This window comes from Perna viridis, chromosome 3 (genome assembly GCF_037379345.1).
Source record: "Perna viridis isolate PV_CMFRI_1.1 ecotype Kerala chromosome 3, ASM3737934v1, whole genome shotgun sequence".
Classification (NCBI taxonomy): Eukaryota; Metazoa; Mollusca; class Bivalvia; order Mytilida; family Mytilidae; genus Perna; species Perna viridis.
This window is the reverse complement of record NC_142447.1, coordinates 25825269-25851094: the sequence shown is the minus strand read 5'-3', so window position 1 is coordinate 25851094 and position 25826 is coordinate 25825269. Positions and strand designations below refer to the sequence as shown.

Here is a 25826-nt window from a genome sequence, read left to right as displayed (position 1 = left end):
CTTCGATCTAAATTGATAAAAATTCCACCAGCGCTAACTGAATAAAACTTCTCTGGCCTATTATACCTACAAACAGGATTTTATATTTGAATTGCAGAAAACTTTACCATCATTCTGAAATTAATACAAATGACTCAAAGATTGGGTAAACATGACAAATAAACTGAGTTGAAAGTCCTAAGTTTTAACCTTCTTCCACTTATTAATTGTGGCACTGCGCTGATGTTGAAATTGAGTTATTTCCCTTTGCACTGGCTTTAATTTACACATACATACACCTGCTTTCCTGGTCCTTATTGTACCCCATTTTGGAAGTAAGGGTTTATAGTGAAATTTTCAGAAAGCAGCATCATCATAAATCAGTCAGAACCTTTTTTCCAACAACAGACATAAATTTCAGTGATCCATTCAGTCAAAAACCAAATAAATTATATACCCTATTATATCTATGTTAAAGATCTTTTTCAAATTCAATCAGATCTATTTTTGAAATTAATCAACATTTATACAAAAGCCAGACTTAAGCCAAATCCATTAAAATTTATCAAGAAACAGATATTTCAGAGTAAATTTTATAGAATGGACATCTTTTAATCAGTTAATGGTTGAAGCAATATCCCAAAAGTAATTCCGAACACATTAAGGAACTGTATTGTTAAATTTCATTTAGTTCCTTACAATAATAACACATTCATTTGATGAATACTAGGTGTCAATGGACAGCAACAATGACAAAATAGACAATGACAGAGTGTACCATTAAATGGCCACAAAAAATTTGAAATTAAATATGTTCTTTGTGGTTGGCATGCTTTTTTTATTTAAGGAGGTGGACCTAGGGTAAGGAACACAACTCTTACAAATCAGCTTGTATTCAGCATATTACATCAATCTCATGTATGCATATTACATCTAATGGATTGATTTTATTTTGTTTCAAATGAAAGCTTGATAGGCTTTGGTGAAATTGAATTTTATACAAACTTACCACTGATTTCAAGAGTTATGTCCCTTACCCTAGGTCTTCCTCCTTAAACTGCACTCCAATGGGCACAAAATGTGTGACTTCTTGTTGAAATGTTTCAAAAAACTTCAGAATACATTTTTAAAGTGTTTAAAAACCTGACAATGTACTTTTTTAAAGTGTTTAAAAATCTGACAATGTACCTTACCTTACATTCCACATTCAAACAAGATGAATTATCATTAAGCAATCCTTTACATAACAATCTAAGTATTACATAAAAATAAGAAAAAAATTCTCAATAAATAAATACAGATTAAAGGAGTGGGAAAATATCAAGATTCAATAATGAAAATGTAGTCACTTAAGTTTATTCTTGTTCCAATGCAGTTGATATTGAGTTTGCTTTGACTTCATGCGACATCCGTGATTCTTAACCATGGCAACCTAATTGATGTAGCTTAACAACCTCGCATTTCATTGGACAAATGTGATAGCAACCATGAAATTTAAGGCCTAATTAGGGGCATTGGTGTCTGGAATATTTTCGATTACTTTTTTATATTGTATATTCTTTTCTATATTGAATAATTGGAAATAGTTAACTTGTTGAACCAATAAAATAATTGAAAAATTAAACTTATTACAGTGATCACACAGTTTACTAAATAAAATCTTAATCTGATTTGGGTATTAACGAAGCGAGCATATGCATCAGCTATTTTTTTTAAAGATAGTATTTCTATTATATTGACTTGTTAATTTTTTGTTTTAAAGAATTTTTATTGAACATGGCAAATCACATAGAGATACTAGTCACAAGACAATAATATTTCACCATGGCAGTGGTATTGAAGCTTTTTGAGTAGCAAAAGATGTTTTTGTAATATAAAATAAATAGAATCTTAAATAACTTTAATGTTATACCCTAATATAATTTGCATATGTTAAAAGTTGAAGTTTTTATCAGACCAACTTTGATGTACTAGCAAATTGTAAAAATACACTACAACAAAGGTGAAAGTTGCACAAATTGTCATGCTAAGTATGCCCCCACTCATACTGCAACAGTTAACCATAACCACTTACAATTTATGCCATGTCTATATACCACATCTGAAATTGACCTGTCCACTCTGGCACAGATTTTTGTGACAAAGTTTTCTCTATCATTCCATATTGTACAAAGTTTCCATGTCCAACACATAATAGGAAGCTGATATGGACAGCAATAAAAATCACAATAAAACTAAAACTTCATCATGTCACTGGATATGAACAATGCAAATCATCTTCATCCCTTCTTGGAGCAATAAAAAGTAACAAAATTTCTGAGAGTATTGCATGGTAATACAAAGTCCCCTACAAGCAGAACAATCTGTTATGAAAATAGAATGCAAACTTCATGCATGAAGAGCAGAAAACTTCAAGTCATTGAATCAAGTTTTCTACTTCTAATAACCCAGCAAAAAATATATAAACTGGAACAAAATTCAACTTTGAAACATTGTATGTAACTTGTCATGGCTGAGCAATGTGTAAAATATGAAATGAAAAAATGCAATCATGATAAATTAACTTAAGTTCAAGGGCCATAAGTCTGCAAACAAGTTACTAACCAGAACAAAAAATTTGAACTTGATTCATGAGAAAGTAACATATCAAATATCAAATGAATATCTGCAAGCATGACTAAAAAGTGAGGAAAACTTGATTTGCCAGACTGTTGGGAGAACAAAAAAAGAGCAAACCTAAAGTCCCCTTCATTGAAAGGCATCAAAACGAGACTAGAAAGAAAACACCCTCCTTCCCTTATTTTCAATGAACAATGGCATAAAAACCAATAATTTAACTCTGAATGCCTTTACTTGAATAACTATAAATGCTTTCTTGTTTCAAGAACTATATTGATGTCTCAGTTAAAGCCGAGAGCTAGTCTTTTCATTGGACACCAACTGAATTATCAAACCTCTGCCATTTTACAACTGTTCAAGGAGGTTTAGTATTATCACTGTTTGACAGACATATTAGAATTCTGTCCAACTTTTCATTTAATCTATCCTCTAAATCAGTCAATTTTTGATCTATATAGTTTTTCAGTCTGTCCTCTGTTCGTTGTATCTGATCCTCAACACTTTCCTGGATTTCTGTTCTGTAATCCACCATATTTTGCTGTACTGATGGAGTAGTCCCTTGGTTTACTCTACAACAAACATTATACATGTACATGTATCATAAAGTTTAAAAAGAAATGCTGAAATCAAAATTATTAAAGTCAATGGCAAGTCTTACTATGAATTTCAAATGTAACTGTTTTATTATAAATATAAAAATATTCATAAGTATAATTTCTTTTTTGTAAAAGTGTTTCCAAAATGTAGATTATTTTTACAGGTGTCTTTTTTTTATGTTGTAATGATCTAATTTCGCTTCATAAATTAATACTTTTGTACATTGACAGAATACACCTTCAAGAAAAATATATTTATTGCTGGTTAAATGAAGTTAACTAATTGATAAACATAACTCAATAGTAAGTTTGTTCGGAGCTAATAGCAAGAACAAAGTGAGCTGTCAGTTGTGTCAGTTTGGTGTGCATATGTTTACATCACAGGGTATGTGTAAAATACATAGTCAAGCCATCCTTGGAGAACTGTTATATTTCTGGAATTTGTACATATTATGAATACACATATGCAAAGAAGAAAGCCTAACAGATTTTACTTTGCTAGGGAAACTCATTTTCAACACTTTTTTAATCACAGTAAAATACTCTACAGACAGTAAACCAATGTCCAACTAAAAGAGGGTAATAACAAAATTACCTGACAAAATCTTTGCAATAGTCAAAAGGAATAGCTTAAAAGGAAAATCTGTATAACAAAGGGCAATAATTCAGGTCAAAACTGGAAAACTGGAAACCACACCAATCATCCTGACTTTGTACAGGTATTTCAAAATGAAAGGTGGGTTAAACCAGGTTTCATATCCCACTAAACCTTGTGCTTCCATTGCAGTTAATTAGTTATGGTATATTTCAGCACAAATGGAATTGCCAGACTAACAGCCGAAGTCCAAGCACTTTCTTCAAGCAAATCTCAAGCAAAAAATTATTCAAGGGTATAAATTTATCTTAAAATTATAAAATAAGATCATTATTTTTCATAGTTACATGTATGATTGCAAATGTAGTATGAGGGTAAATATTTGGTTCCACCATTGGATCAGGGTTACTTTTTCCTAAACTGAGAAATTAGGTACTCTTTTACAGTTAAGCTTTCATTTAAAAAAAAAACATGAGAGGTTGCTGAAAATGGGATCCTGGTGAAAATGCTTACCAGACTCTCTCTTGCAATTCTTTTTTGTAATGGTTTTCCCTAAATTTTAATGAACAGAAAATCAGACTGCGTTTCAGTCAATTTTTAAACATTTAACAATTTTAAAAGGAATGGTGACAGTCAATAGAGCCAAAATATCTTATGTCCCTTTTTTAATGTCTGGTCTTTATCCATGGATTACATTCTTTTGATTACTGCTATAACCTTGGTTCCCTTGATTATTCTTCCCAAACACAAATCCTGCTATTTATTGGGAAGGGTTCAAACTAGTACTTATACATGTACTAACTTGCTACTGTCTTTGTTGGCTGCAGCTCTACTGCCTGACACAGACCCACATATGTTTTTCAGCATGGTGTACATTCCATTATTCTGCATACCAGTTGCTGGGGCTGTATACATAAGTTGTTTAAAGAAATCACTTTTTGGCATTATATCAGGTGACATGCTCTCTCTTTCAACACCACTGTCACTTGATTGGTCATCATTCAACCTGTTGCCATTGGATTGGTCATCATTTGACTTGTTTTCATTTGATTGGTCATCATTTAACCTATATGCATTTTCAGTTGAGTGGTCATCACTTGACCTATTTTTATTTGATTGGTCACTATTTAACTTATTTTCATTTGGTTGCTGTGAAGATGGTCTGTGATCCACAGCTTTTGTTTCTATTGGTCCATTTTGTGTAACACAGGAAGTATGTGTTTTAGCTTCAGGAATACTATTTTTCACACTTGTTTTAGTGGCTGAGTGCATACCACCCGTCAATGCAGACATAAGTCCCATCATTCCAAAACTACCAAAACTACCTCCAGCTAACACGGAAGATTTCATAGATTGTTGATTCTACAAAGAAAACCAGTATACGACAAATTTGACAATTGCAAAAAAACATTTGGCATGATATGCAAAATCAACTCTATTATTTGTTGATTTTACAGAAGTCATGCTTTTAGGCTACACCATCTAAAATAATCAACACTTTCCCTTTAGCCTGTATAGTATCCATGTTTTACGTAAAATGAGATCATACAAATGTATCTTTTTAATTGTGGGTATTAATTGTAAATTATAATTATGCAGCATGAAGGGTAATAAAAAAAATTATCGAACTGAAAAATATAGACAGTAGTCAAAAGGAATAGTCTAAAAGGAAAATCTGCACAACAAAGGGCAATATCAGGGCAAAAATTGGAGAAAAAAAAAACATTGCAATGGACCTGACTTGGTACAGGCATTTCAAAATGAAATATAACATCATTTTTTTTAAATTAAAAAAAATAATGCCCTGCATCAAGTACCCTGTGAACCTGATAACAATTTAAACAATGTAAAATTCAATCCACTACTGGAGAACTCATTATTCTATCGCTTTTTGTGTTTTTGTTTAACAGCACAATATGATATTTGGTTACAATATTTCTGGAGTAAGTGTATTGATTATCTTTCCAATAGCTATGATTTACCTATTTTTATGTTTGTTTTATTGTTCATTTGTCAATAGATGATAGATCAATGTTTGGTCTTTAATTCAATAAAATTTACTTACTTACTTACTTAAATAATAATAAGACCTTCATCAGTGCACTATGTTTTCTCCTAAAAGTGCTTATTAAATCCATTTTTGTGTACATTTAATAGATTATAATATGTACATGTTTACAAATGCAACCACATATTTTTTATTGATATGTGGGCTTTCATTACATTTGTACGTAAATATTGATGTTGTTTAACACTGCCAAGTGCCAAATGAAAGTAAACATACCTTTTGATATGCTTCCATATTTTTGAAAAGGCCTTTGGCACTTTCTGGTATTTCACCTAAATAACTTTTGACCTTTTCAAGGTCAATAGAACTTTGACCAAGAATATTCTCGCTAACATCCTCTTCCGAGATCTGAATGTCCAACTTCACTTGAAATACTTTTATTGAATTCACATCTGGTTTTACTGGAAACTATGAAAATAATAAAAATAAAATCAAGCAAACTGAATGCCACTGGTCATCCTGCAAGAACATGCAAAAAGTATCTGCTTCAAAATAATAACACACATTTTACTTATCATATACTGTAGATTATTACATAGTATTTTCCAAATTGGTTCTATTAAAAAACAATGTCTTCCTTGTCTTTCCCATAAACTTTGTCAACAAGTAATGATAAAAGAACTAATAGGGAAAATGCTGTGTTGATCTTGTTTTCATGATGCAATCGCTTTGATTTTATAAAATTATATCTGATGATTGGATTCATGGCAAAACAATACATTGTAAGTATCAGCTCAAAGTTTCATAGGGAAGCAGTAAGTATCAATTAAAAACTGTTTACTTATGATAAAAAAATATAATTTCTCATAGAATGTTAGACGACTGACTGCAGATATATCAATTCTGCAGCAAATATGCTCACAAGCATTGATCATCTTTATAAGTATAAATGTTTTAGCCTTGTTTTGTTCCATAGAAATTTTTAATCAAAGGACCATTAGAACTGGATAATTATGAGCAAGAAAGTCGACTTTTGCACTAATGTCTACAGAGTAGGCATAATTGCCTAATCAAGTGGCCTACCAATGAAAAAAAATTAAAGAAGTTGTGTAAGATATGTAGCTGTACATATATTGGTTATTATACTATTATACATGTGTATATGTTTCCACAGCATGTAATAATATATACAGTGTAAAAATACTTACTTCAAACAGAAAATTGTTTAAAAGGAGGATGATAAAAATAGACATACATGTATCTAGATTAAGACATAACATTCACCTTTAAGTATACTTCACTAGACAAAAAATCCAATTTCAATGAGCATTTAAACAGTTTTTCTTCGTCATAGGTCTGAGCAATGCTACCACGTACACAAAACAAGTAGCCATCTGTTTTATGAAACACTTCTAAAGTTCTTGTATCACTTAGAATTGTAAATCTCTTGATCATAACTTTGTTACAAGAATCACAGAAAAATGAAATTTCACAGTTTTCCTCATCTTTTTCTGGACGGCAAAAAACCAAGGGTGTTAACTCTAATTTATCATCTGCACAATTTGCATTTTCTTCTTTATCATATCTAAAAAAATCCAGTTTGTCAGTTTACTTGTCACTAAAATGAAATGCCTTTCTGTAATTTTAAATTAAACAACATAATGAAAAGCTTTTCTGGTCTTAAAACCAATGTACATGTATTTATTTTTTCATGGTAGAACTTAACTGCCGTTATTTAAAAAATAAAACCAATACTTGAAGAACTAAAAAAAAATCTATAAGGTATGCCCTTAAAAGTTATGGACCTTAAAGTGCCCTTATTTCCATGATTCAGATTGTTCCTAAAGTCTGAAGATTGTATGCATGTACATAGTACATTTTCAATGTACATGTAAATCTTAACTCAATGCATACTGTTGAAGTATAAATATTGTATGCTAAATGATATATGATCAGCCTATCCTAACAAGAAATTTGTGTAACATTTGTTTGTGAACTTACAGGGTTTGAAATGGCTTTAAAAGAATTTTGTGTAATTATAATGTAAAACTACATCTACATGTACATGTATTACATCTATATGTAATTATTACATAAGCATTATAAATCCTAATAATAACACTGACACAAATGTAGCCCTCATTTAATTCAGCGATTTAATCCTGAAAAATAAAGTAGTCATAGTCTTCCAATTTATAACAAGTCTTATCGACTTACAACTCATTTTCGAGAATACTGGCTTTAATTATACTGATATCATTTTCTTTATAATGCCATGAACTGCGTATCTTTAAGATGCTGTTTTCCATTGCATGCTTCCTTTCAATCTAGATCTGTAAAAGATATAAGTTTTAACACATAACTTGTATATTTATGCAAATTAACAAGTAACAAGTAGTATGTTTGATGTCTTTTTACAGAGGTCTTACTAATCCTGATCCACTCCATTCAGCAAAATGTTCACAAAAGATAAAACATCCATAGATTTACATCAAGGAATTATATATATATATATATATTTTTTTTTAACTCCTTGTTTGCATATACAAAATGTGTAACTTTCCTTACACCAAATTATCATTTGCTGATACAACAAACTCTGGAATATAACAAGAAACTCAACAGCAGTAAGTTAGTCTAGAACTTTTAAATAACCTTTTTTCTCAAAATCATACTTCATGTACATGTCAAATGTGACTGCTTTTGTGTTTTCAAAAGTTTCAAAAAATAAAAAAGCAATAACTATGAAATCAGTCACTTGGAGTATGACTACAGGAACTATTTGTCATTTTTCCTAAGAATATCAAGTATATGTGACTGTATTATGCATTTAGGTTTGCTCAATAGTAGAAATATGGAGTTTGAATGTTCAAATCATTGTGTTGGTTTAATCAGAAGTATTGGATTGTGATAGCAGTGTTTATTTATTAGATTCATCTGATGAGCAGTAAATAGTCATACATTCATTTTTATTTGATAAAAAACGGAGTTGAAGCGAGGCACCTCCAAATCTGGGATCACCCTTGTGTAGGTTATATATACTAGTGGGACTACATATTGATTGTAGATGCAAGCTTCGTGTGTATTGGACAAGTGAGTTGGGAGCAAAATGTAAGTTCTTTTTTTCTGTTTTGAGTTTTATTTATACTAGCCTGGAAAAGTGTTTATAGTGGAAAATTACAAACTAGTTAAGCATATGTTCGACAAATTTCTGGTCTTAAAACTCGTTTGTGATCATTTACAAATAGCATCATCCTTACTCAGCTGATCAAAGATGGATAACTCTGTACAAAAAATACACACAATTATCTCTACAAAAGGTACCACAATGTGAGTATACTGTCCCTTCATATTCATGTAAATTAAACAGGATAAAGGGTGTTTTTATCTTTTATATACTATATGTCTCCTAATTCTGATAGGGAATGATAAATTGTAAATTTTTGCACTAAAAATTTGTACTTTCGTTTTCATAAAGTGGTACTTTTACTTTGAACATCAAGCGGAATTTTTTCAAGATGGATGCGCCCATAAATTGAAAACAGTGATTAACAGTAAGCAAATGGGGACAAATATAAAGAAGGACGCGAAATCTGGAAAAGATGCTGAGGGTTTGGCATCATTAAGGACTACATCGTTATTCAGAGCGGTCAATTTTGAGTTATTTGCAAAACCGGTAATCTTGTTATACAACAGTAATTTCATAGCAAAAATGTGTTGAATTAATGGTGTCATGCTATCGTTGTATAAAGCTTCATCTTCGTCTGTACACATTTCATGTCTGCACATAAATATAAGTGAATAGATCTTTCTGAAATTATACAACCAAACCATAAAAGGAAGACTTGGAGTGCTTTGACCAGCACTTGCCCCCAACCACTGTGGTTTTAGAATTTAGTTAACTAATATTAGGGAGGTCGGTAGTGCGTTTATCTATATTCTTGCGAGAGCAAAATTCTCAATTTTGAGTCAACTTTAACACGTTAGAAAATGGTTAAAAATCCATTGCATGACAATAAAAAATATATGTAATTGAAGATGAGACATTTCTCTTTCTAAATATACAACTTTCATTGTTATTGGAGTTATTGGTCATTTGGTACAAACGTTTGAAGTGACGATACTTTGAGAAAAATGGCCGCCTGAAAAACTATGTGTCAAAGATCATACCTATTTCAAAATTCATTCCGCAAGCTATTACTGGACCGATTTTCTTCATTTATGGCTTAAATTTTTGGAAATATCTTCAATTTTGATAATCCGGTTGTCAGGCTAATTTTTTGGTTACAAAACATATTTTTTACGTAATTTTAAGGAAAAACATGTTGAAAAAAAATAGTTTTTGCGTACCCGGAATGCACTGACAGTCGGATTCCGAAAATTTAATCCTTTCTGCGTCCATCCGTAACCCTGGTTTCAGAAGAAAAACAATAATAGCTTGCGGAATCGATTGGATATTAGGGTGGTCAGGGCGTGGTTTTCACAAAAATTAAAGCGGGACCGGTTATCGTTCTTGCTAACCGGATGTTACTGATCCGCCATAGCTTCTGTTAAGATTTTCGAACACTCGTGGATAATGGCCTTTTACCGACTGTTTTCTGGACGGATTTTTGACTGGTGGTGCAGACAACGATGGACCTAGGCCATGGAGGCCAATCACTTACGGTAAGTACCTAAATTATGTCTAATATAAGCCTAATCGCCCTGTTTCCGTAAGGTCAAATTCTAGAATGACCTTTTATCATCTGCAAGCTTAAAAACTATATTCACCTTCTTGGAAGGTCTGATTTTCGTTTGATTCTGCATGAGCTGATTTAAAAAAGATTACTCTCATTTAGCATTAGTTGGAATATGTTTCCATAACATTTTTATTAAACGATGAATATGTAATGAGGTAAATTCTCCCAACGTTTGATTGCAATCCATTCAAAATCTTTCGGACTTTATCGACTTTCCTATATTATCGGAAGTCTCTGTATTTTACCTAGCTTTTTTTCTATTGGTTGGGAGAATTTGCACATATTGCATTTAATTTCCTTGATAATTCAATTTTAATTTATATGTAGTGCCCAATTTATATGAAACTCACATGTTTAAGCATAAACCTTCTTTATATTTATTTTAACTGTTTTATTTATTCAAAATTATCATATGTAGAAAAAAAAATCAACCTTAAATTGCTTCTTCAAATGATACACAACTTTTTTTTCTGGTTTTCATTTTATCAGTTAATATATATTAATTATGACTTTTATTAGAACAATTATCTGGTAGCCCTGCTTGTACTTTACTTGATAAATAGAACTTATTTGATGAGATGTATATATGTGGCAATTGCATATTTTACATATGACCTGCATCTTCTTAAGTTTACTTTATATATTCATACTGTACAATTTTTAACAGCTAACTTACATATTCATTTTTTAGAGGATTGTAGATGCTCTACTTATTTAATATTCATATACATGTACAATTGCTTGGAAAAGGTTTAAAATCCTAGTAATATACATTATTTATCATTAAATTTTAACTAATTATGGTTTAATATTTTTTTGGCCTTTTTAGGATCACATTGATTGACTCATAATACCAATCTTTTGTTGTATGTATATGAAACATACTTGTACTATGTTTTTTCTTCTAATTATTGATTTATTTCAGAAGAAAGTATTAGTAAACAGGCTGCCTAAATATTTATTTTATTTGTCATATAAAAAGTAAACACTGATGTAAATTTTATTATGATTTAGTTTTATTTTCTGTTTGTTTTTCATCATTTTAGTTTCATTTTGTTGAGTTCTGGAGATGTTTCGAATTCATGGTAAGTTAGTTTTTATACTTTGATTTAGTTTAGTAGCTTTATTTGTTTTAATAATAAAACTTTTGAGTCTTTTAATTATGGTAACAAATAAGCATTTACATTTGAATCATATATTACTTACAAGAACTGTCGATTAGTTTTGTGTTTAGACTCTGCTTTAAAATTGCCTCACAGTACATATTCATTGAATTCCACTACTTGTTTATTTCAGATGGCCTGAGCAGTATAGTGGGCTATGCTATGAGATGAATATGGACCGAGTCTGAGGTAGGACCATGTGGGGTACAGTAAGTAGGGTAGTTCCAGACACACCTGAACCCGATAACCTGATTGGTAAGAGAGTTCAACACTTGATAGAAGAACCAGACGGATCACGCAGCGAAATTATTCATATTAAGTTATTTAACATAACATTAATATAATCTTATAAAACAATCTTCTTGTTTTGAAATGAAGATAATTATTCTGGAAAAGGAAGTTTGGTGTTTTTAACTCCTCGCCACATCTTTTGTCAACCGCTTTGTGAGCAACCAACATCAAATAAAGTTTTACATTTTTTCAGATTGTTAGCAAACCAGATTATGATTTAATAGAAAGTAAACTAACTGTAAGTAAATTGATAAGGTAAATGATGTTAATAGGTGTAATGTCCTTATGTACATAATCTCTTTTGTAGATTTGGCAGACATAGTAGATCCTGGTGAAGAAACCCTTCTGGCCTGAAATGGAAACTTCGAAAAGTTCATTAAACTTAATCAAATGATGATATTTTGTTTATTATCATTTAATGTACATAATAGTACACATGAGGAAACAGCTAGGGCTTCAAAGTTCCATAGTGAAAGTATGCGCATTGGTTCAAGTCAATGTATTCATAAAAATTTTCTCAATTTCTTGGGAAAACAGCATTTGTTTTTGAAATTTTATTCAATTTTAACATAATAATGAGATTATTATTATATTAAAAGACCCTATTTAAACAAGAAAACATTACAAGACTAATTAGGAATCTTAGAATTGACCAGACCTTGATATAATATTATTTTGCCACTTTTTGTGGCAAAAATGTATGTTTATTTTGATTATCGTCTGGCTTCATTTAAGGTATAGGCCTAACAAATTTTCATCCACATTAAACATTTTATAGCAAAATAAGATGAAAGTATCTTCATGTGATAGCTTAGATTCTAAGCTTTAAAATGGTACCACATAAGTATATGGTAGGTTGATATTTTGATAAATATAAGCATAAATATGCGTTTTTTTTTTTAAATCTGAAATTTTCAAAAATGTTCGATTTACCCCCATTTTTCAACATTTGCTTGTTGGTTTTTAAATATAATTCAATTATTTCTTGATAAAAATGTGTTTTTACATATTTAATCACAATAACAATAACTGTCATGTGCTAAAAACTGCTTTTAAATTCAAAATGTCTTTTTTTGTCTGACCTTTCGCCATTTTTTCCACTGAAAATAGCTCTAAAATTTACCCTAAAATTTAAATTTTCGACCTCAAAAAATTTTTTTGAGCTGAAAAACATGATTTTTCAAGTCAAGCAACTTTATTGCCACACAAAACAAGTGACAGAAAAAATTAAATATTTTTTTTGAATTCTTAGTAAGCAAAAATGTATTTTTTTTGTTGAAAAAACGCATTTAAAAAAAAGGGGGTCTGCCGCAGTGTTTCTGATTCCAATGAAAAACAAATCAGAGGTTTTGACATAATATTTGTTTATTTATTTCTGTTTAATGGATTACTCTTGAAAGAACAGCAAAGTATCAGATTTCTACTACCTTCCAATTTCCAAATATGAATATCCAAAAATGGCACTTTAATTCACGATGCTGTTGACACATAGCAAAAAAAAACTAAGTCCAAAGTGTTTTTTTGCCAATTTTAAAAAAGTGTAATTTTCTTTGTATCTAAGATACAAGTTTCCTGAATGGCTTAAATCAAAGTATGAAATGGCTTTATTTAAATGATTAAGACACAATGTATGAATTTCTTTACCTGTTTGACTTATGTGGGCCACAGAAGTGCCCAAAATGTGACATTTTTGCCCTCGCAAGAAAAATGACCAAAATTTTGAACTTTAAATTGTAATAACTTTTGAACCCCTAGACCGATTTTAAAAATTTTTGCACCAGTAAGTTACATTTCTTGGGCTCTTTCAAACTAATATAAACTTGTACATTTTCTATATACTTCATATTTTGACTGACCTCCCTACAGTAATATCAGAGACCTTAGTTACACAGATAAGAAACTTGTTAAGTAGCCAGTTTATCAATAAAATTAATATGAAGTAGGCATTGCCTAAGTCAGCGTGCACCATGAGCTTTACCATGCATGTATCGTCTGTGGGAGACTTGTAAAAATAATTAAGGACATTGCAAAAGTGGGGGTTGACCCGAATGAAAATTTTTGCTTCGCAAGTGCAATATTTTTATTTATATTTAAGCAGCAAGCAAAAGAAATGTTTCAATTTCAAAAGCTGTCTTGTTAATTAATAGGGAATTTTTGTTTAAATTAATGAATAACTGGAACAATTTTTTCCCCAAAATTCCAACCCCATACCCCTCTTTCCCTCTCAAAATGGTCAATAATTTTATAGCACTTGGCAACACTTTACATTTTTTATTTTGTAAGGGCATCTCTAGCAACATCCATTGCAGTTTTGGCCTGTCAGATCAATCTGTACAGAAACCGGAAATATTACCGTTCTCCACAGATGGTGGGAATATTATACACATACATGTATCATGTGACGTAAACAAAATTCAGACAACAGCTGCAAATATTCCAAACAAGAAAATGATTGCCTTTTCTATCTTAGAAAAGCTATGTTTCGATTTTGATAATACGATTGGAGTTATATTTTTTCCAAGGAGTGTTAGGTTCTTGACAACAGCAACAGGAACAGCGGAGATTCACGTACGTACATCCACGTGTTTCCTGAAGTTTTTATAAACATTACATTCACTTCTTTAAATAAGTAAAACAAATTAAAAAAAGACTTGAAAACTATCAGAAAAGATGAATTTATTTTTACTGAAATGTAATCTTAACATATATATTTTTATTTGTTTGATTGAAGGAAATGATGAATTTTCTCCGTAAGGACAGTCATTTTTTGTTACTTCTTGGACATGACTTTTTTTTGTTAGTATATTGGGGAACCTCAAGGGAAATTTAGAAAGTACACATGATAACCGTAGAGCTGACACTGCCTCGCGGCGCTCACTATCATGCGGCAGAGAAGGAGATTCCCTGACCTTTCCAATTATTTCTTGTATTACTTTTTCCACTTTTGATGAAATAATCTGAAATAATTGTAGCAGACGCTCAGATTGAGTACCCCCTTAGTGCCCATTTACAATTAACTGAATGTCCCTTTAATATTACACTCAAGTTTATAAATTATCGGTACCCCAAGCCAATTAATAAGTGTCACCTGCATTACCTGCATCCTGTCCTAATTAACCCTCAGGTAAACCTCAGGTAATTATCGGTCATAAATCAGCTGATCAACGTTATCAGACGATGATTGACAAGTAGAAAATGGGTCCCAATTGGACCTTTCACCATTTTATGGACAGCCAATCATTGGTTAATAATTAATTTCTACTGCACACTTAATTTCACAAAAAATTTTAAGTGAACAAGTCCAAATTTTGTAGAACAATGGTTGTAAACAATTACATGTTGCACATGTTTGTTTATTCAAAATGTTGGTACCTCCCTTATAATTTCAATATTTTAAAAACATTATAATATCTTCAACAGTACAAGACATGTTCCAAAAGTTCTAGGAAATAATAATTCTCTTAATTAAATAAGATTTTGAAATTTAATAGGAGCAATATTAAATATTTGTTATATTTCATGCAACATTTCACCTTATAGTGTGTCATAAATACACAGAATCTCTAGCCCTTAATCAGCTGTAACATAGTGGTGAGATGCTGCATATCTCTTTGAACAATAATTAAGTTTGGTTATATGTCATTCTGTATAAATGAGGATTGTGTATGATCAAAACTATTTATTGGAGGGTGACTTTGAGCTTTAGTAATTCAATCCTGGCTGAAATATTTCTGCAAGTATTTACTTTCACAAGGCATTGGGTCAATTGAGAAAGGTTTTATAATACAATAAGGGTGTCATGTATATATTAATGCAGTAAACCTTATTCAGTTTGCAAAATATGATGCAACACTGTGCATTCACACATTGTCCCACCTTCATTTTCAAAAGTTGGTAGGTATGTAATAAGAATACAAGCATACAAGAAAAGAAAAAAATGAAGGAAGATATTTCTGACCTAATGCAAACATAAATCTTAAAAAAAACTAAGATCAATGTCCCTTTTTGGTTGAAAAAAAACATGCCACACGTTAAAGTTCCCTCTTCCCTGCACCCCTCTATTTTCAAATCCTAGCTAGAACACTGCAGAAGACCTAACAATGGGAAACTTCAATTATCTTTAAAAATAAAAAAAGTTGTGATTGGTTAATATGAAATTATTTAATTTTGAATTTTTAAATTTCACCGCTAACATTTTGTTAAGTACAAATGTTGATCATACCTAATATTTCTGGTGGATAAATTTTCCTAGTTTTTCTTAAAGATGACCTTGAATGAACATACTTCAGAATTTTAATGTAAAAAAATAGGTCACAGAAATTCATTAAAAAAAAGCCTTAAAAATGGCATCTTTTTTTCTCAACATTTTATATGGGTTCTGTAGGGAATTATCACTATTTTGCATCCTATTGAAAAAACTGGTGGATAAGAGAATTATATTAGAAATAGTAATATTAGAAAAACTAAAATTCCTTTTCATTTCTTAATAGAACATTGTTTGTACCAATTATTTCCCCTTTGAAAGATTTTTCCTGCCAATGTTTCCCTTTTAAAAGGGCTTCTTACAATTCTTATTTGTAATTTTACCATACACATATTAAGGTAAGAAATTCTTTTAAAATATTTTGGACATATTATTTTTACACCATTTGAACACTAGTACTGAATTGAAAATATATAAAAGGTATGTCTGTATGATTTTGCAAGATGACAGAAAAGAATGCTTGTCGTAATATGTATTATCTACCTTATGTTAAAGAAGACAATAGTCCCATCTATCTGAATGAGAAAAAACAAATTGAAAGGGTGTAACCTCATTAGCAGGCAAACTTGTTTACAACCACTGAAAACTTTAAAAATCGGAGCTCACTAAACCAGTGCTCGATATTAAAAAATAAACCTTGAAGACAGCATCATTAGAAAATTTTACATACATGTAGTTTGTCATTTACAATATTCATTTTGCCAATTAATAAGCTATGTTTTATAGTGATGGATTATTCATATATGAAAATAATTGAAATTTTCGGACAACTGAACCAAATTAATTTTTTACTGTATAAATTTGGAGATATGACTTGAGGATATGAGGATGGCTATGTAAGTGTGATTGAGCACTTTCTCCTTCACAAGAACTACTTGTCATATCTACTGTTATTTACCTGTTAGTCAAAGAGTGACCTTTTCCTGAGCCTATATGAAAATATCAGTTGTCAAAATTACCATCTGCCACATAGCCTCATTGCACACTCTCAGTCATTTTCCTTATGAACTTTTGTATTGGAAAATGATAAAAGAAGTCATTTACATATATTTATTTAGGAACCATACAAATCAAATTATTCATTATTGAGCACTAGTTGTTATTGAGCACCAATCAGGGGAGTCTACAAATGTGCCTGGGTCATATAATAATAGATATGTCTCATAATTTTCTAGACATACATCATTATTTTATGATTACATGTATTTTATTCATGAACAAATGACCTGTATTATTTGTCAGTCTTCAAGATACATGTAATACAGGTAAATTTTTTTTGCATTTTATAATGAGACTAGGTATTGTGTATATGTCAAAGAAACAAGAAAGGCACTGGGATGAAAATGTCAGACCAAGCCATCCATTGGTCTTCAATGAAAGATGAGGAAACCTCATACCACTGAGCAGGCTGCAACTTGCCCCAAAATATCATTATACACAGGTACATCAAAAGAGTTGCACCCAATACTGCATAGCATAAAAATAAACTAAAGATGAAGCAAGACATTGAGAGGCCAGAAACTCCTTTTACTGACTTATTATTGGACAGGCGATAAAAATGTGGTGGGGTTAATGTACTTTGGCATGATCAACAATCCTCCCCTTTTAAAATCTGGCCTCTGTTAATAAAATGATTCACAATTAAGCACTTCTAAAAATCAGCTGAAAAAGGTGCGAGTCCCTTGTTACAGCAGAAATAAAGAAACTGAATTTAAATTACACAAATGTACTAAGCACTACTAGCAGTTAACTGACATTCCAGCTCCAGACCAGTTGAAACCTACTGATAGTTATGTCCCCACCACATGTAAAATAAATCCCAATTCTTCCCCTGCGGGGTTTAGAATCACAGTACATCGTAAGTCATACAATAAGGACACAACCCATGTCATGCCAAAAACTGCTTTTAAATATAGTGTTTTAATTTCTAGGTGAAGACTGTATGAGTGAATCAATTTTAATACGAAAATTTGCTATTCTTAATGATTTGACCACAACATCAAACCTATATTCCCTACGAATAAGCCTAATCATCGAGTTTTCCTTGCTTTGTGTGAAATATTATAAATTTATTTTTCAGAATAAAGTTACCATGGTGATGGGAACAACAATGTTTTGTACCTGTTTGGGATACATTATTTACATGAATGTGACTGACGATAAAAAGAAGAAATCTTATGTTGCTATCACCCCTGATGGTACACTTGAAAGTAGACAGCGAACTTCTAAGTGGGATTAATTGTGTGATTTTTAGTTATTGGATTTGTGAATGTGTGTTACTTTACTTGTTTATTGTATGTATATTATAAATACAATATTTGTTGCCATTTCTATAGTTCATGATGTAGAACTTCGCATTTTTATGCTGGGGGACTGAGCAGAAAGTTAAGGGATGTTGTGTGACACATAAGCTTATTTTATGGTGATAAAAATATAGGATTGGCAAATAGTAAAAATAGTAAAGAATTAGATATTAAAAAAAGGAATACTGGAAAGTACTTTAATTCATGGATACCAATTTTCCTTGATAGGGAAGAAACACAAGTTCGTGGATTTTTTAATTCATGGTTATGAGGTTTTCAGTATACAAATCAATGGAAATCTCCTTTTTATTTGGAACCAAATTGGAAAAACAAAAATATTGTCCAGGACCACACAGAAAAACAAAACTATAGTCCAGGACAACACAGAAAAACAAAAATATTGTCCAGGACAGCACAGAAAAACAAAACTATAGTCCAGAACAACACAGAAAAACAAAAATATAGTCCAGGACCACACAGAAAAACAAAAATATAGTCCAGGACCACACAGAAAAACAAAAATATAGTCCAGGACCACACAGAAAAACAAAACTATAGTCCAGAACAACACAGAAAAACAAAAATATAGTCCAGGACCACACAGAAAAACAAAAATATAGTCCAGGACCACACAGAAAAACAAAAATATAGTCCAGGACCACACAGAAAAACAAAAATATAGTCCAGAACCACAATTCAAAACAATGAACAAATTAACCAAAGGAAATGAACATAAATCATGATATGACCTACTGGTATATATACAAAGCACTAAATAGTAAATGGGTTAAAATCTTTCATGGGTTAATGCTGTCAATGCAACACAAAAAGTTTCATATTTTAATTGAGGGACAACTTTAAAGACATGAAATACATTATCTTGACAGTTGTCAATTACATGTACAAAGTTGGTCACATACATGCATGTTCTATAGTAATTTATAAGTATAGTGATCAATGCTGAAAACAAACTTTGATGTCAATAATTGACAAAGGTTATAAAAATATTATAGGAAATACTAATGGCTGTTCTTTTAAATAATATGAGGTATGTAGGGAAAGCACCTTTCCACCAAGAGAGTCGCCCATAGAAGTTCTATATATCTTTATACAAAAATAAAAGCCCCACCCCTTATATGTTTTACTGGGAGAGCTCTAAAGCCCCATCAGTTTCATTTACTTGATCAAACTGCATTCAGTGTTGCTTACAAATTGCATCAGAATATAAATTTTAATATTATTCTCAGGGGCGTAGCTGCCTATACGCAGAAAAAGTAACAAAAATAAAAACACACATTTTAAAGATGAAATAAAGGTTTTATGCAATGACTCACTGGGGGCCTCGAGCGACCGACCCCTCGCCGTAATTTTGCGTACAAATAAAACAGGCCTTGTTACGCCCCTGATTCTGCATTTGGACATCTTGTGCATAATCATAATGAGTCAATGGAAAACCAATTTTCCTTTCTCTCAATTTTTAAGCAGGATTTTACAACAAACTTTGTCCAATATACATGTACATACATACATGTTTCATTGTGTTAAATCTTACTTTCAAGTATAAAGATACTCAATCTCCAATCTGTATAGATATGCACCCACTGGGTGAATGCCTTGCAGTTTTAAACTTTTGGGTACATTCCTCAGAATAACTAGAGATAATTTTTGTATTGTTAACACGCTGATCTCTAAAGCTATTTATTTAGATGGAAGGAAAAACTTATTTCAGCACACATTTTTTTTAAACATTCCTTTCGCTCTCCCATTTTCTCCTTATTAAAGAGCTCGACAATGAAGGACTTTCTGAAAACTAGTTTTAATTTACTCCTGGAAGTTTTTGAATAATGTTTCTTTAAAACGTACTGGAACAATTTAAAATTGAAACGATCGCAATCGCCAGCGTGCAGAACGACATGGGATGTCTAGCTCCACAGATAAAACTATGTGAATAAATATATTTTATAAATACAAGTGTATACTTTCGTTATTCGCTATTTCAATGAAGGATCATGAATGAGCGTTTATTGACAGATATATATATAGGTGGACGCTAACCATTCATACGTCTTTTTTTTTAATTTTGTATAGGCGGATCCATGGAGAACTCCATGCTCGATAAGTTATACAGTAAAAATCAGTGTTGCACCTCACAATGCATGGCCAGTCATTGCTATGGAACGCCTAAACTGTCTGATGAGATACACATTTGTTTACGTGTTGTCAATTTTATATTACTTGCTGTGGTTTTATAATTACATGTGGTCATTTTGTATTTACGTTATGTAGGAACATCTTTACATTATGTCTTTTTGTGTTTACGTTCTGCCATTTCGTCTTTACGTTCTGTAATTTTGTCTTCACGTTATGTCAACAAATATTTACGTAATGTGGATTTATGTGCATTTTCTTTTCTTTACGTGCAGTGATTTCTTCTTCACGTGATGTAAAATTTCATGATGACGTGTGACCCCGGAACTTTCCGATCGTGTAAACTTCAAATCAGTCCGTAAAAGGCAAAATAGACGTCACAACGCCGATTAGAAAAATGCTGCACGAAATACACTTGGGTAGTCTATCCAGTCACCCGAGAGAATTTATTCTATAGTAAAAAAAAATAGCTTATTTGTTATTTACGTTCAATATTATCACAATTGATACACCTTGGACTCTGTTGATGACTTGTGGAGATTTTCGTAGTCAGAATATATTTTTTTAATTCCAAGAACATGGGAATTTCGACTCCCGCGAAAATGTACATAAATTCGACTGTACAAGTTATTGCGTGACTAAATTTAATTTTCTACATTAATAAACCACCAAAACTAATTTTCAAGAAAGAATTTTCCAAAATGTTAATGATTGATTGAATGATTTTCGGGGTTTAACGTCCGAGCAGCAATACTTCAGGTATATTCAGACGATGAACATGACATGGCTGATAAAATGAACATGAAATGAAAAATGGGATGGGACACAAGAATAATAGGGTCGACAAATTATGATTGCTACTAGAAAAAGGGAGGGATGGGTAAGGTCGGGCAATTTAGCCTCCTATGATGGAGCGCAAAGGTTCCTACTCCTATCGAATACCACAGCAGGGTTCTTTAACGTGCGACAAACGTGGCATCTTTCCCAACACGGTGCACCACTATGGTTTGCGGTCAGGTTTTCCGTATTATAGCCTGACAACCCCAGCATGTAACACGCCAGGGGTACCCCATTCCACCACCTGGGGCACACATCCCAGTTGCTCTGTGGGCAGAGCGCCTAGCCCCCAGCTAGGTTTCTGAGCACTATTTAGTCATACAACAAGCTTAGCGCTGCTGCAGGCCTATTCTTTCAATATCCGGACCTGCACGGGGCCAAAAAATGTTCAAGGAAGAATTTTCAAAAAATGTTCAAAATATTACCCCTACCCCTAGAAAACTGGTCTCAGTATCAAACATAATTCTCATTCACAGCATACTGACACTGTGAAACTCATATTTTAGGCATTCATAATTTAAAAGATAATTATTTACCCAAAATATGAATAATTCAGGCGTGTAAAGTTTTATAGGGTTACAATTACTATAAAATCGTAAAAAGTTGAATTTACAGAATTTCAGAATTTCTTCCATATCACCCGTGATTATTTTTTTTCAGAATACCGTAGTTTAAACAAGTTTTTGTGTGATACAGTAGATTTATATAGTGTCTAAGCTTTCAAATCGGCCAGGTAATTAATATTTGAACTTTTCCAAGTAAAGTTGGTGCAAAAATTACCACCCGTACCCATGAAAAATACCTCAATATGAACCAAAATGTTAATTTTTAACATATAAACGGCGTACACTGGGCATGTTTCGGGCGATTGCTTTCATTATCGATGCATCCAACATATTTGCTAATTTCAGGAGCGTAGGCGACAATAATGTGGTTTTTTTTTTCATAAAAAGGGAAAATTCCGGAATTTCATTTTTCTTCCATTTCACCCTTAATTGGTGTATTTTTTTTTCAAATACCGTACTTCAAAAGAGCTTTTGTATATTAAAATACAACTATATAGTGTAGTAGCTTTATAATGAGCCCAATATATGTAGGTACTTGAACTTTTCTAAGTCAAGTTAATGCAAAACTGCACTACCCATGATAAAAATACCTTATTAGGGCCGATCGCGTATGCTTATTAAAAAGCTAAGTTGCTAAATAAATATGTTTAGATATGCAAAGGCATGTATGAAGTATGGTACTTAAAAAAATGCACAAAACAGGTTTTAAAAATGAAAGAAAATATGAAATTAAAAAAAAAACCTCTTTCCTATCTTTAGATATGTTGAATACGTCGATAATTAAAACCTTAGTACCCTGCATGTCTTTTTAACTTCGATTATATGCTAAATATAAAATTTTGGTTCATGTTGATGTATCTTTTTCATGGGTAGGGGGTACTTCTTGCACTAACTTGACTTGGAAAAATTCAAATATTTATAACTTGGGCTCACAAGAAAGCTACTAAACTATATAGTAGTATTTATTTACAAAAGCTTTTTTTGCAGTACGGTATTTTAAAAAAAAATATGCCAATTAAAAGTGAAATGGAAGAAAAATGAAATTCCGAAAATTCTCTTTTTTACGAAAAACACAATATTGTCGCCTTGAAACTAAAATTATACGCTCATGAAATGAGCAGTGATGTTGGATATATCAATGATGAAAACAATAGCACCCAGCATGCCTATTGTATATCGTTAATAAACTTAAAACTAACATTTTGGTTCATGTTGAGGTATTTTTTTCATGGTTAAGGGTGGTAATTTCTCACCTTATTTGACTTGGAAAAATTCAATGATTAATTACTTGGGCTCATTTGAAAGGTTAGGCACTATATACATGCACTGTATCACACAAACACTTGTTAAAACTACGGAATTCTGGAGAAAGATAATAATGGATGATAAAGAAATTCTGTAAATTCCCCTTTTCTTGATTTTATAGTAAATGCAAACCTATAAAGAAATTCAAACGCCTGAATTGATCAGATATGTTGAGTAAATCATTATCTTAATTATGAATGCCTAAAATATGGGTTTCACAGTGTCGGTATGCTGTGAATGAAAATTATGTTTGATACTGAGACCAGTTTTCTAGGGGTAGGGGTAAGATTTTTAACATTTTTTGAAAATTCTTTCTTGAAAATTAGTTTTGGAGGTTTATTAATGTAGAAAATTAAATTTAGTCACACAATAACTTGTAGAGTCGGATTTATGCAAATTTTCCAGGGAGTCGAAAGTCCCATGTTTTTTTTTAATTAAAAAATATATATTCTGACTACGAAAATCGCCACAAGTCATCAACAGAGTCCAAGGTGTATCAATTGTGATAATATTGAACGTAAATAACAAATAAGCTTTTTTTTTACTACAGAATAAATACTCTAGGGTGTATGGCAAGCCAAAGTGAAAAAAAAATCAATATTTTGTAATATTAGAAAATGAATTTCTAATATCACAAAATCACTTTTTTTAATATTAGAAAAAAAAATTAATATTAGAAATTCAATTTGTAATATTAAACATTCATTTTCTAATATTACAAATTCCTGATTTAGTAATATTATAAAATATCGCACATTTTGTAATATTAGAAAATGAATTTGTTATATTAGAAAATGAATTTGTAATATTAGAAAATCATTCACATTTTTTAATATTACAAAATGATTGTTTTATATTAAAAAATCGTCATTGAATACAACAAAACCATTTTCTAATATTAGAAAATCAATTTCTTATATTAAAAAATCGTTTTTTTTTATGTTAGAAGTTCAATTGAATTTTTAATATTAAAAAAGTGTTTTGTGATATTAGAAATCTAATTTGTAATATTAGAAAATGAATTTGTAATATTAAAAAATCATTTTTTAATATTAGAAAACACTTATTTTCTAATATTACAAATTCATTGTCTAATATCAAAAATTCTTTTTCTAATATTACAAATTCCTGATTTAATAGTATTATAAAATATCATACATTTTGTAATATTAGACAATGTATTTGTAATATTAGAAAATAAGTCACATTTTTTTTAATTTACAAAATGATTTTCTAATATTAAAAAATCGACATTGAATACGACAAATTCACTTTCTAATATTAGAAAATCAATTTCTAATATTCAAAAATAGTTTTTTTAATATTCGAAATTCAATTGAATTTTCAATATTAAAACTGATTTGTAATATTAGAAAATGAATTTGTAATGTTAAAAAATCATTTTTTTTTAATATTAGAAAATGCTCATTTTTGTCCACTTTGGCTTGCCATAAGGGTGACTGGACAGACTACCCAAGTGCATTTCGTTCAGCATTTTTCGACCCCGATGTAGCAAAAACATTGTCTACTATGATACATGAAAAGTATGTTGTCGTACCAGCAGACAAAGCCCAAAACAACATTGTTTTTGTCTGCAAAACGTTTTATATCCAATGTTTATTATCAGAGGTAGACGTAGAAAATAATAGCAGTGATAAGACCTACACTGCTACCACTCTGTCCAAAGAAGAGATTGTGGAAAACCATAAATCTGTACTATCCTCTTTTGGTCTCTCTACCAAGGACGATGATTGTGATTTACCGTCTATGTACTGGATTCCTAAACTTCACAAGAATCCATACAAACAACGTTTCATAGCTGGATCTGCAAAATGTACCACCAGACCTCTTTCAAAACTTTTAACTTCTATACTCACCTCTGTCAAAAAGGGTCTACAGTCCTACCACAACACTTGTTACTCCCGTAATGGTATTAGTTCAATGTGGATCCTGAAAAATTCGAAAGATCTTTTGGAGACAATCAGTTCAAGACTATTATCTGTATATAATAGCATTAAAACCTATGATTTTTCAACACTGTATACTTCTATTCCCCATACTCAGTTAAAATCCCGACTTAAAAACATTATACATCGTTGTTTTTCCAAAAAAGATGGTACACCTAGATACAAGTATATAGTTCTTGGTAGAGATTCCTCATACTTTGTAAAAAATAATTCCAAATCATCTTCCAAATATACAGAGGAAGATGTTTACGAAATGCTGGAATTTTTAATCGACAACATATTTGTCCAGTGTGGTGGACGTGTTTTTCAACAAACGGTCGGCATTCCAATGGGAACAAATTGTGCCCCTTTACTAGCTGACCTATTCCTTCACTCTTATGAGGCTGACTTTATAGCTGATCTGATCAGAAAGAAAACATATTGTTTAGCTAGATCCTTCAATCTCA

General features: G+C 31.2%; 2 protein-coding genes and 1 long non-coding RNA gene across 5 annotated transcripts; 2 read left to right on the top strand and 1 right to left on the bottom strand.

Moving 5' to 3' along the window:
* Positions 1-2811: 2811 nt before the first annotated feature.
* On the bottom strand, positions 2812-9093 carry LOC148621602 (uncharacterized). 3 transcript variants are annotated; one of them, XM_088576148.1, is made up of 6 exons: positions 8950-9093; positions 8015-8130; positions 7082-7382; positions 6074-6265; positions 4592-5151; positions 2812-3167 (listed from the first exon to the last, which is right to left on the bottom strand). In XM_088576148.1, the coding sequence occupies exons 2-6, from the start codon at positions 8104-8106 to the stop codon at positions 2954-2956; spliced, it is 1359 nt and encodes a 452-aa protein (XP_088432274.1). In that variant the 5' UTR covers positions 8107-8130; positions 8950-9093; the 3' UTR covers positions 2812-2953. The 3 variants fall into 3 exon arrangements, with proteins under 3 accessions (XP_088432274.1, XP_088432276.1, XP_088432275.1); XM_088576150.1 differs by having other exon boundaries at positions 9058-9087; XM_088576149.1 differs by having other exon boundaries at positions 8983-9081.
* Positions 9094-9291: 198 nt separating this feature from the next.
* Positions 9292-18581, top strand: LOC148621600 (small integral membrane protein 8-like). The gene is made up of 2 exons (XM_088576146.1): positions 9292-9473; positions 18335-18581. The coding sequence occupies exons 1-2, from the start codon at positions 9360-9362 to the stop codon at positions 18491-18493; spliced, it is 273 nt and encodes a 90-aa protein (XP_088432272.1). The 5' UTR covers positions 9292-9359; the 3' UTR covers positions 18494-18581.
* Positions 9696-12385, top strand: LOC148621601 (uncharacterized). The gene is made up of 3 exons (XR_015921213.1): positions 9696-10462; positions 11583-11621; positions 11833-12385. It is a non-coding gene; the product is annotated as an uncharacterized LOC148621601 (long non-coding RNA).
* Positions 18582-25826: the final 7245 nt, after the last annotated feature.

What these genes read in the sequence shown, in the direction of transcription:
- LOC148621602 (XM_088576148.1), bottom strand. Translation starts at nt 8,106, where the DNA reads ATGGAAAACAGCATCTTAAAGATACGCAGTTCATGGCATTATAAAGAA. An exon ending in AGTATTCTCGAAAATGAGTT is followed by an intron (nt 7,383 to 8,014) that starts GTAAGTCGATAA and finishes GGATTTTTTTAG; the next exon opens with ATATGATAAAGAAGAAAATG. An exon ending in GCCAACAAAGACAGTAGCAA is followed by an intron (nt 3,168 to 4,591) that starts GTTAGTACATGT and finishes TGTTTGTTGTAG; the next exon opens with AGTAAACCAAGGGACTACTC.
- LOC148621600 (XM_088576146.1), top strand. Translation starts at nt 9,360, where the DNA reads ATGGGGACAAATATAAAGAAGGACGCGAAATCTGGAAAAGATGCTGAG. An exon ending in TTGAGTTATTTGCAAAACCG is followed by an intron (nt 9,474 to 18,334) that starts GTAATCTTGTTA and finishes TTTATTTTTCAG; the next exon opens with AATAAAGTTACCATGGTGAT.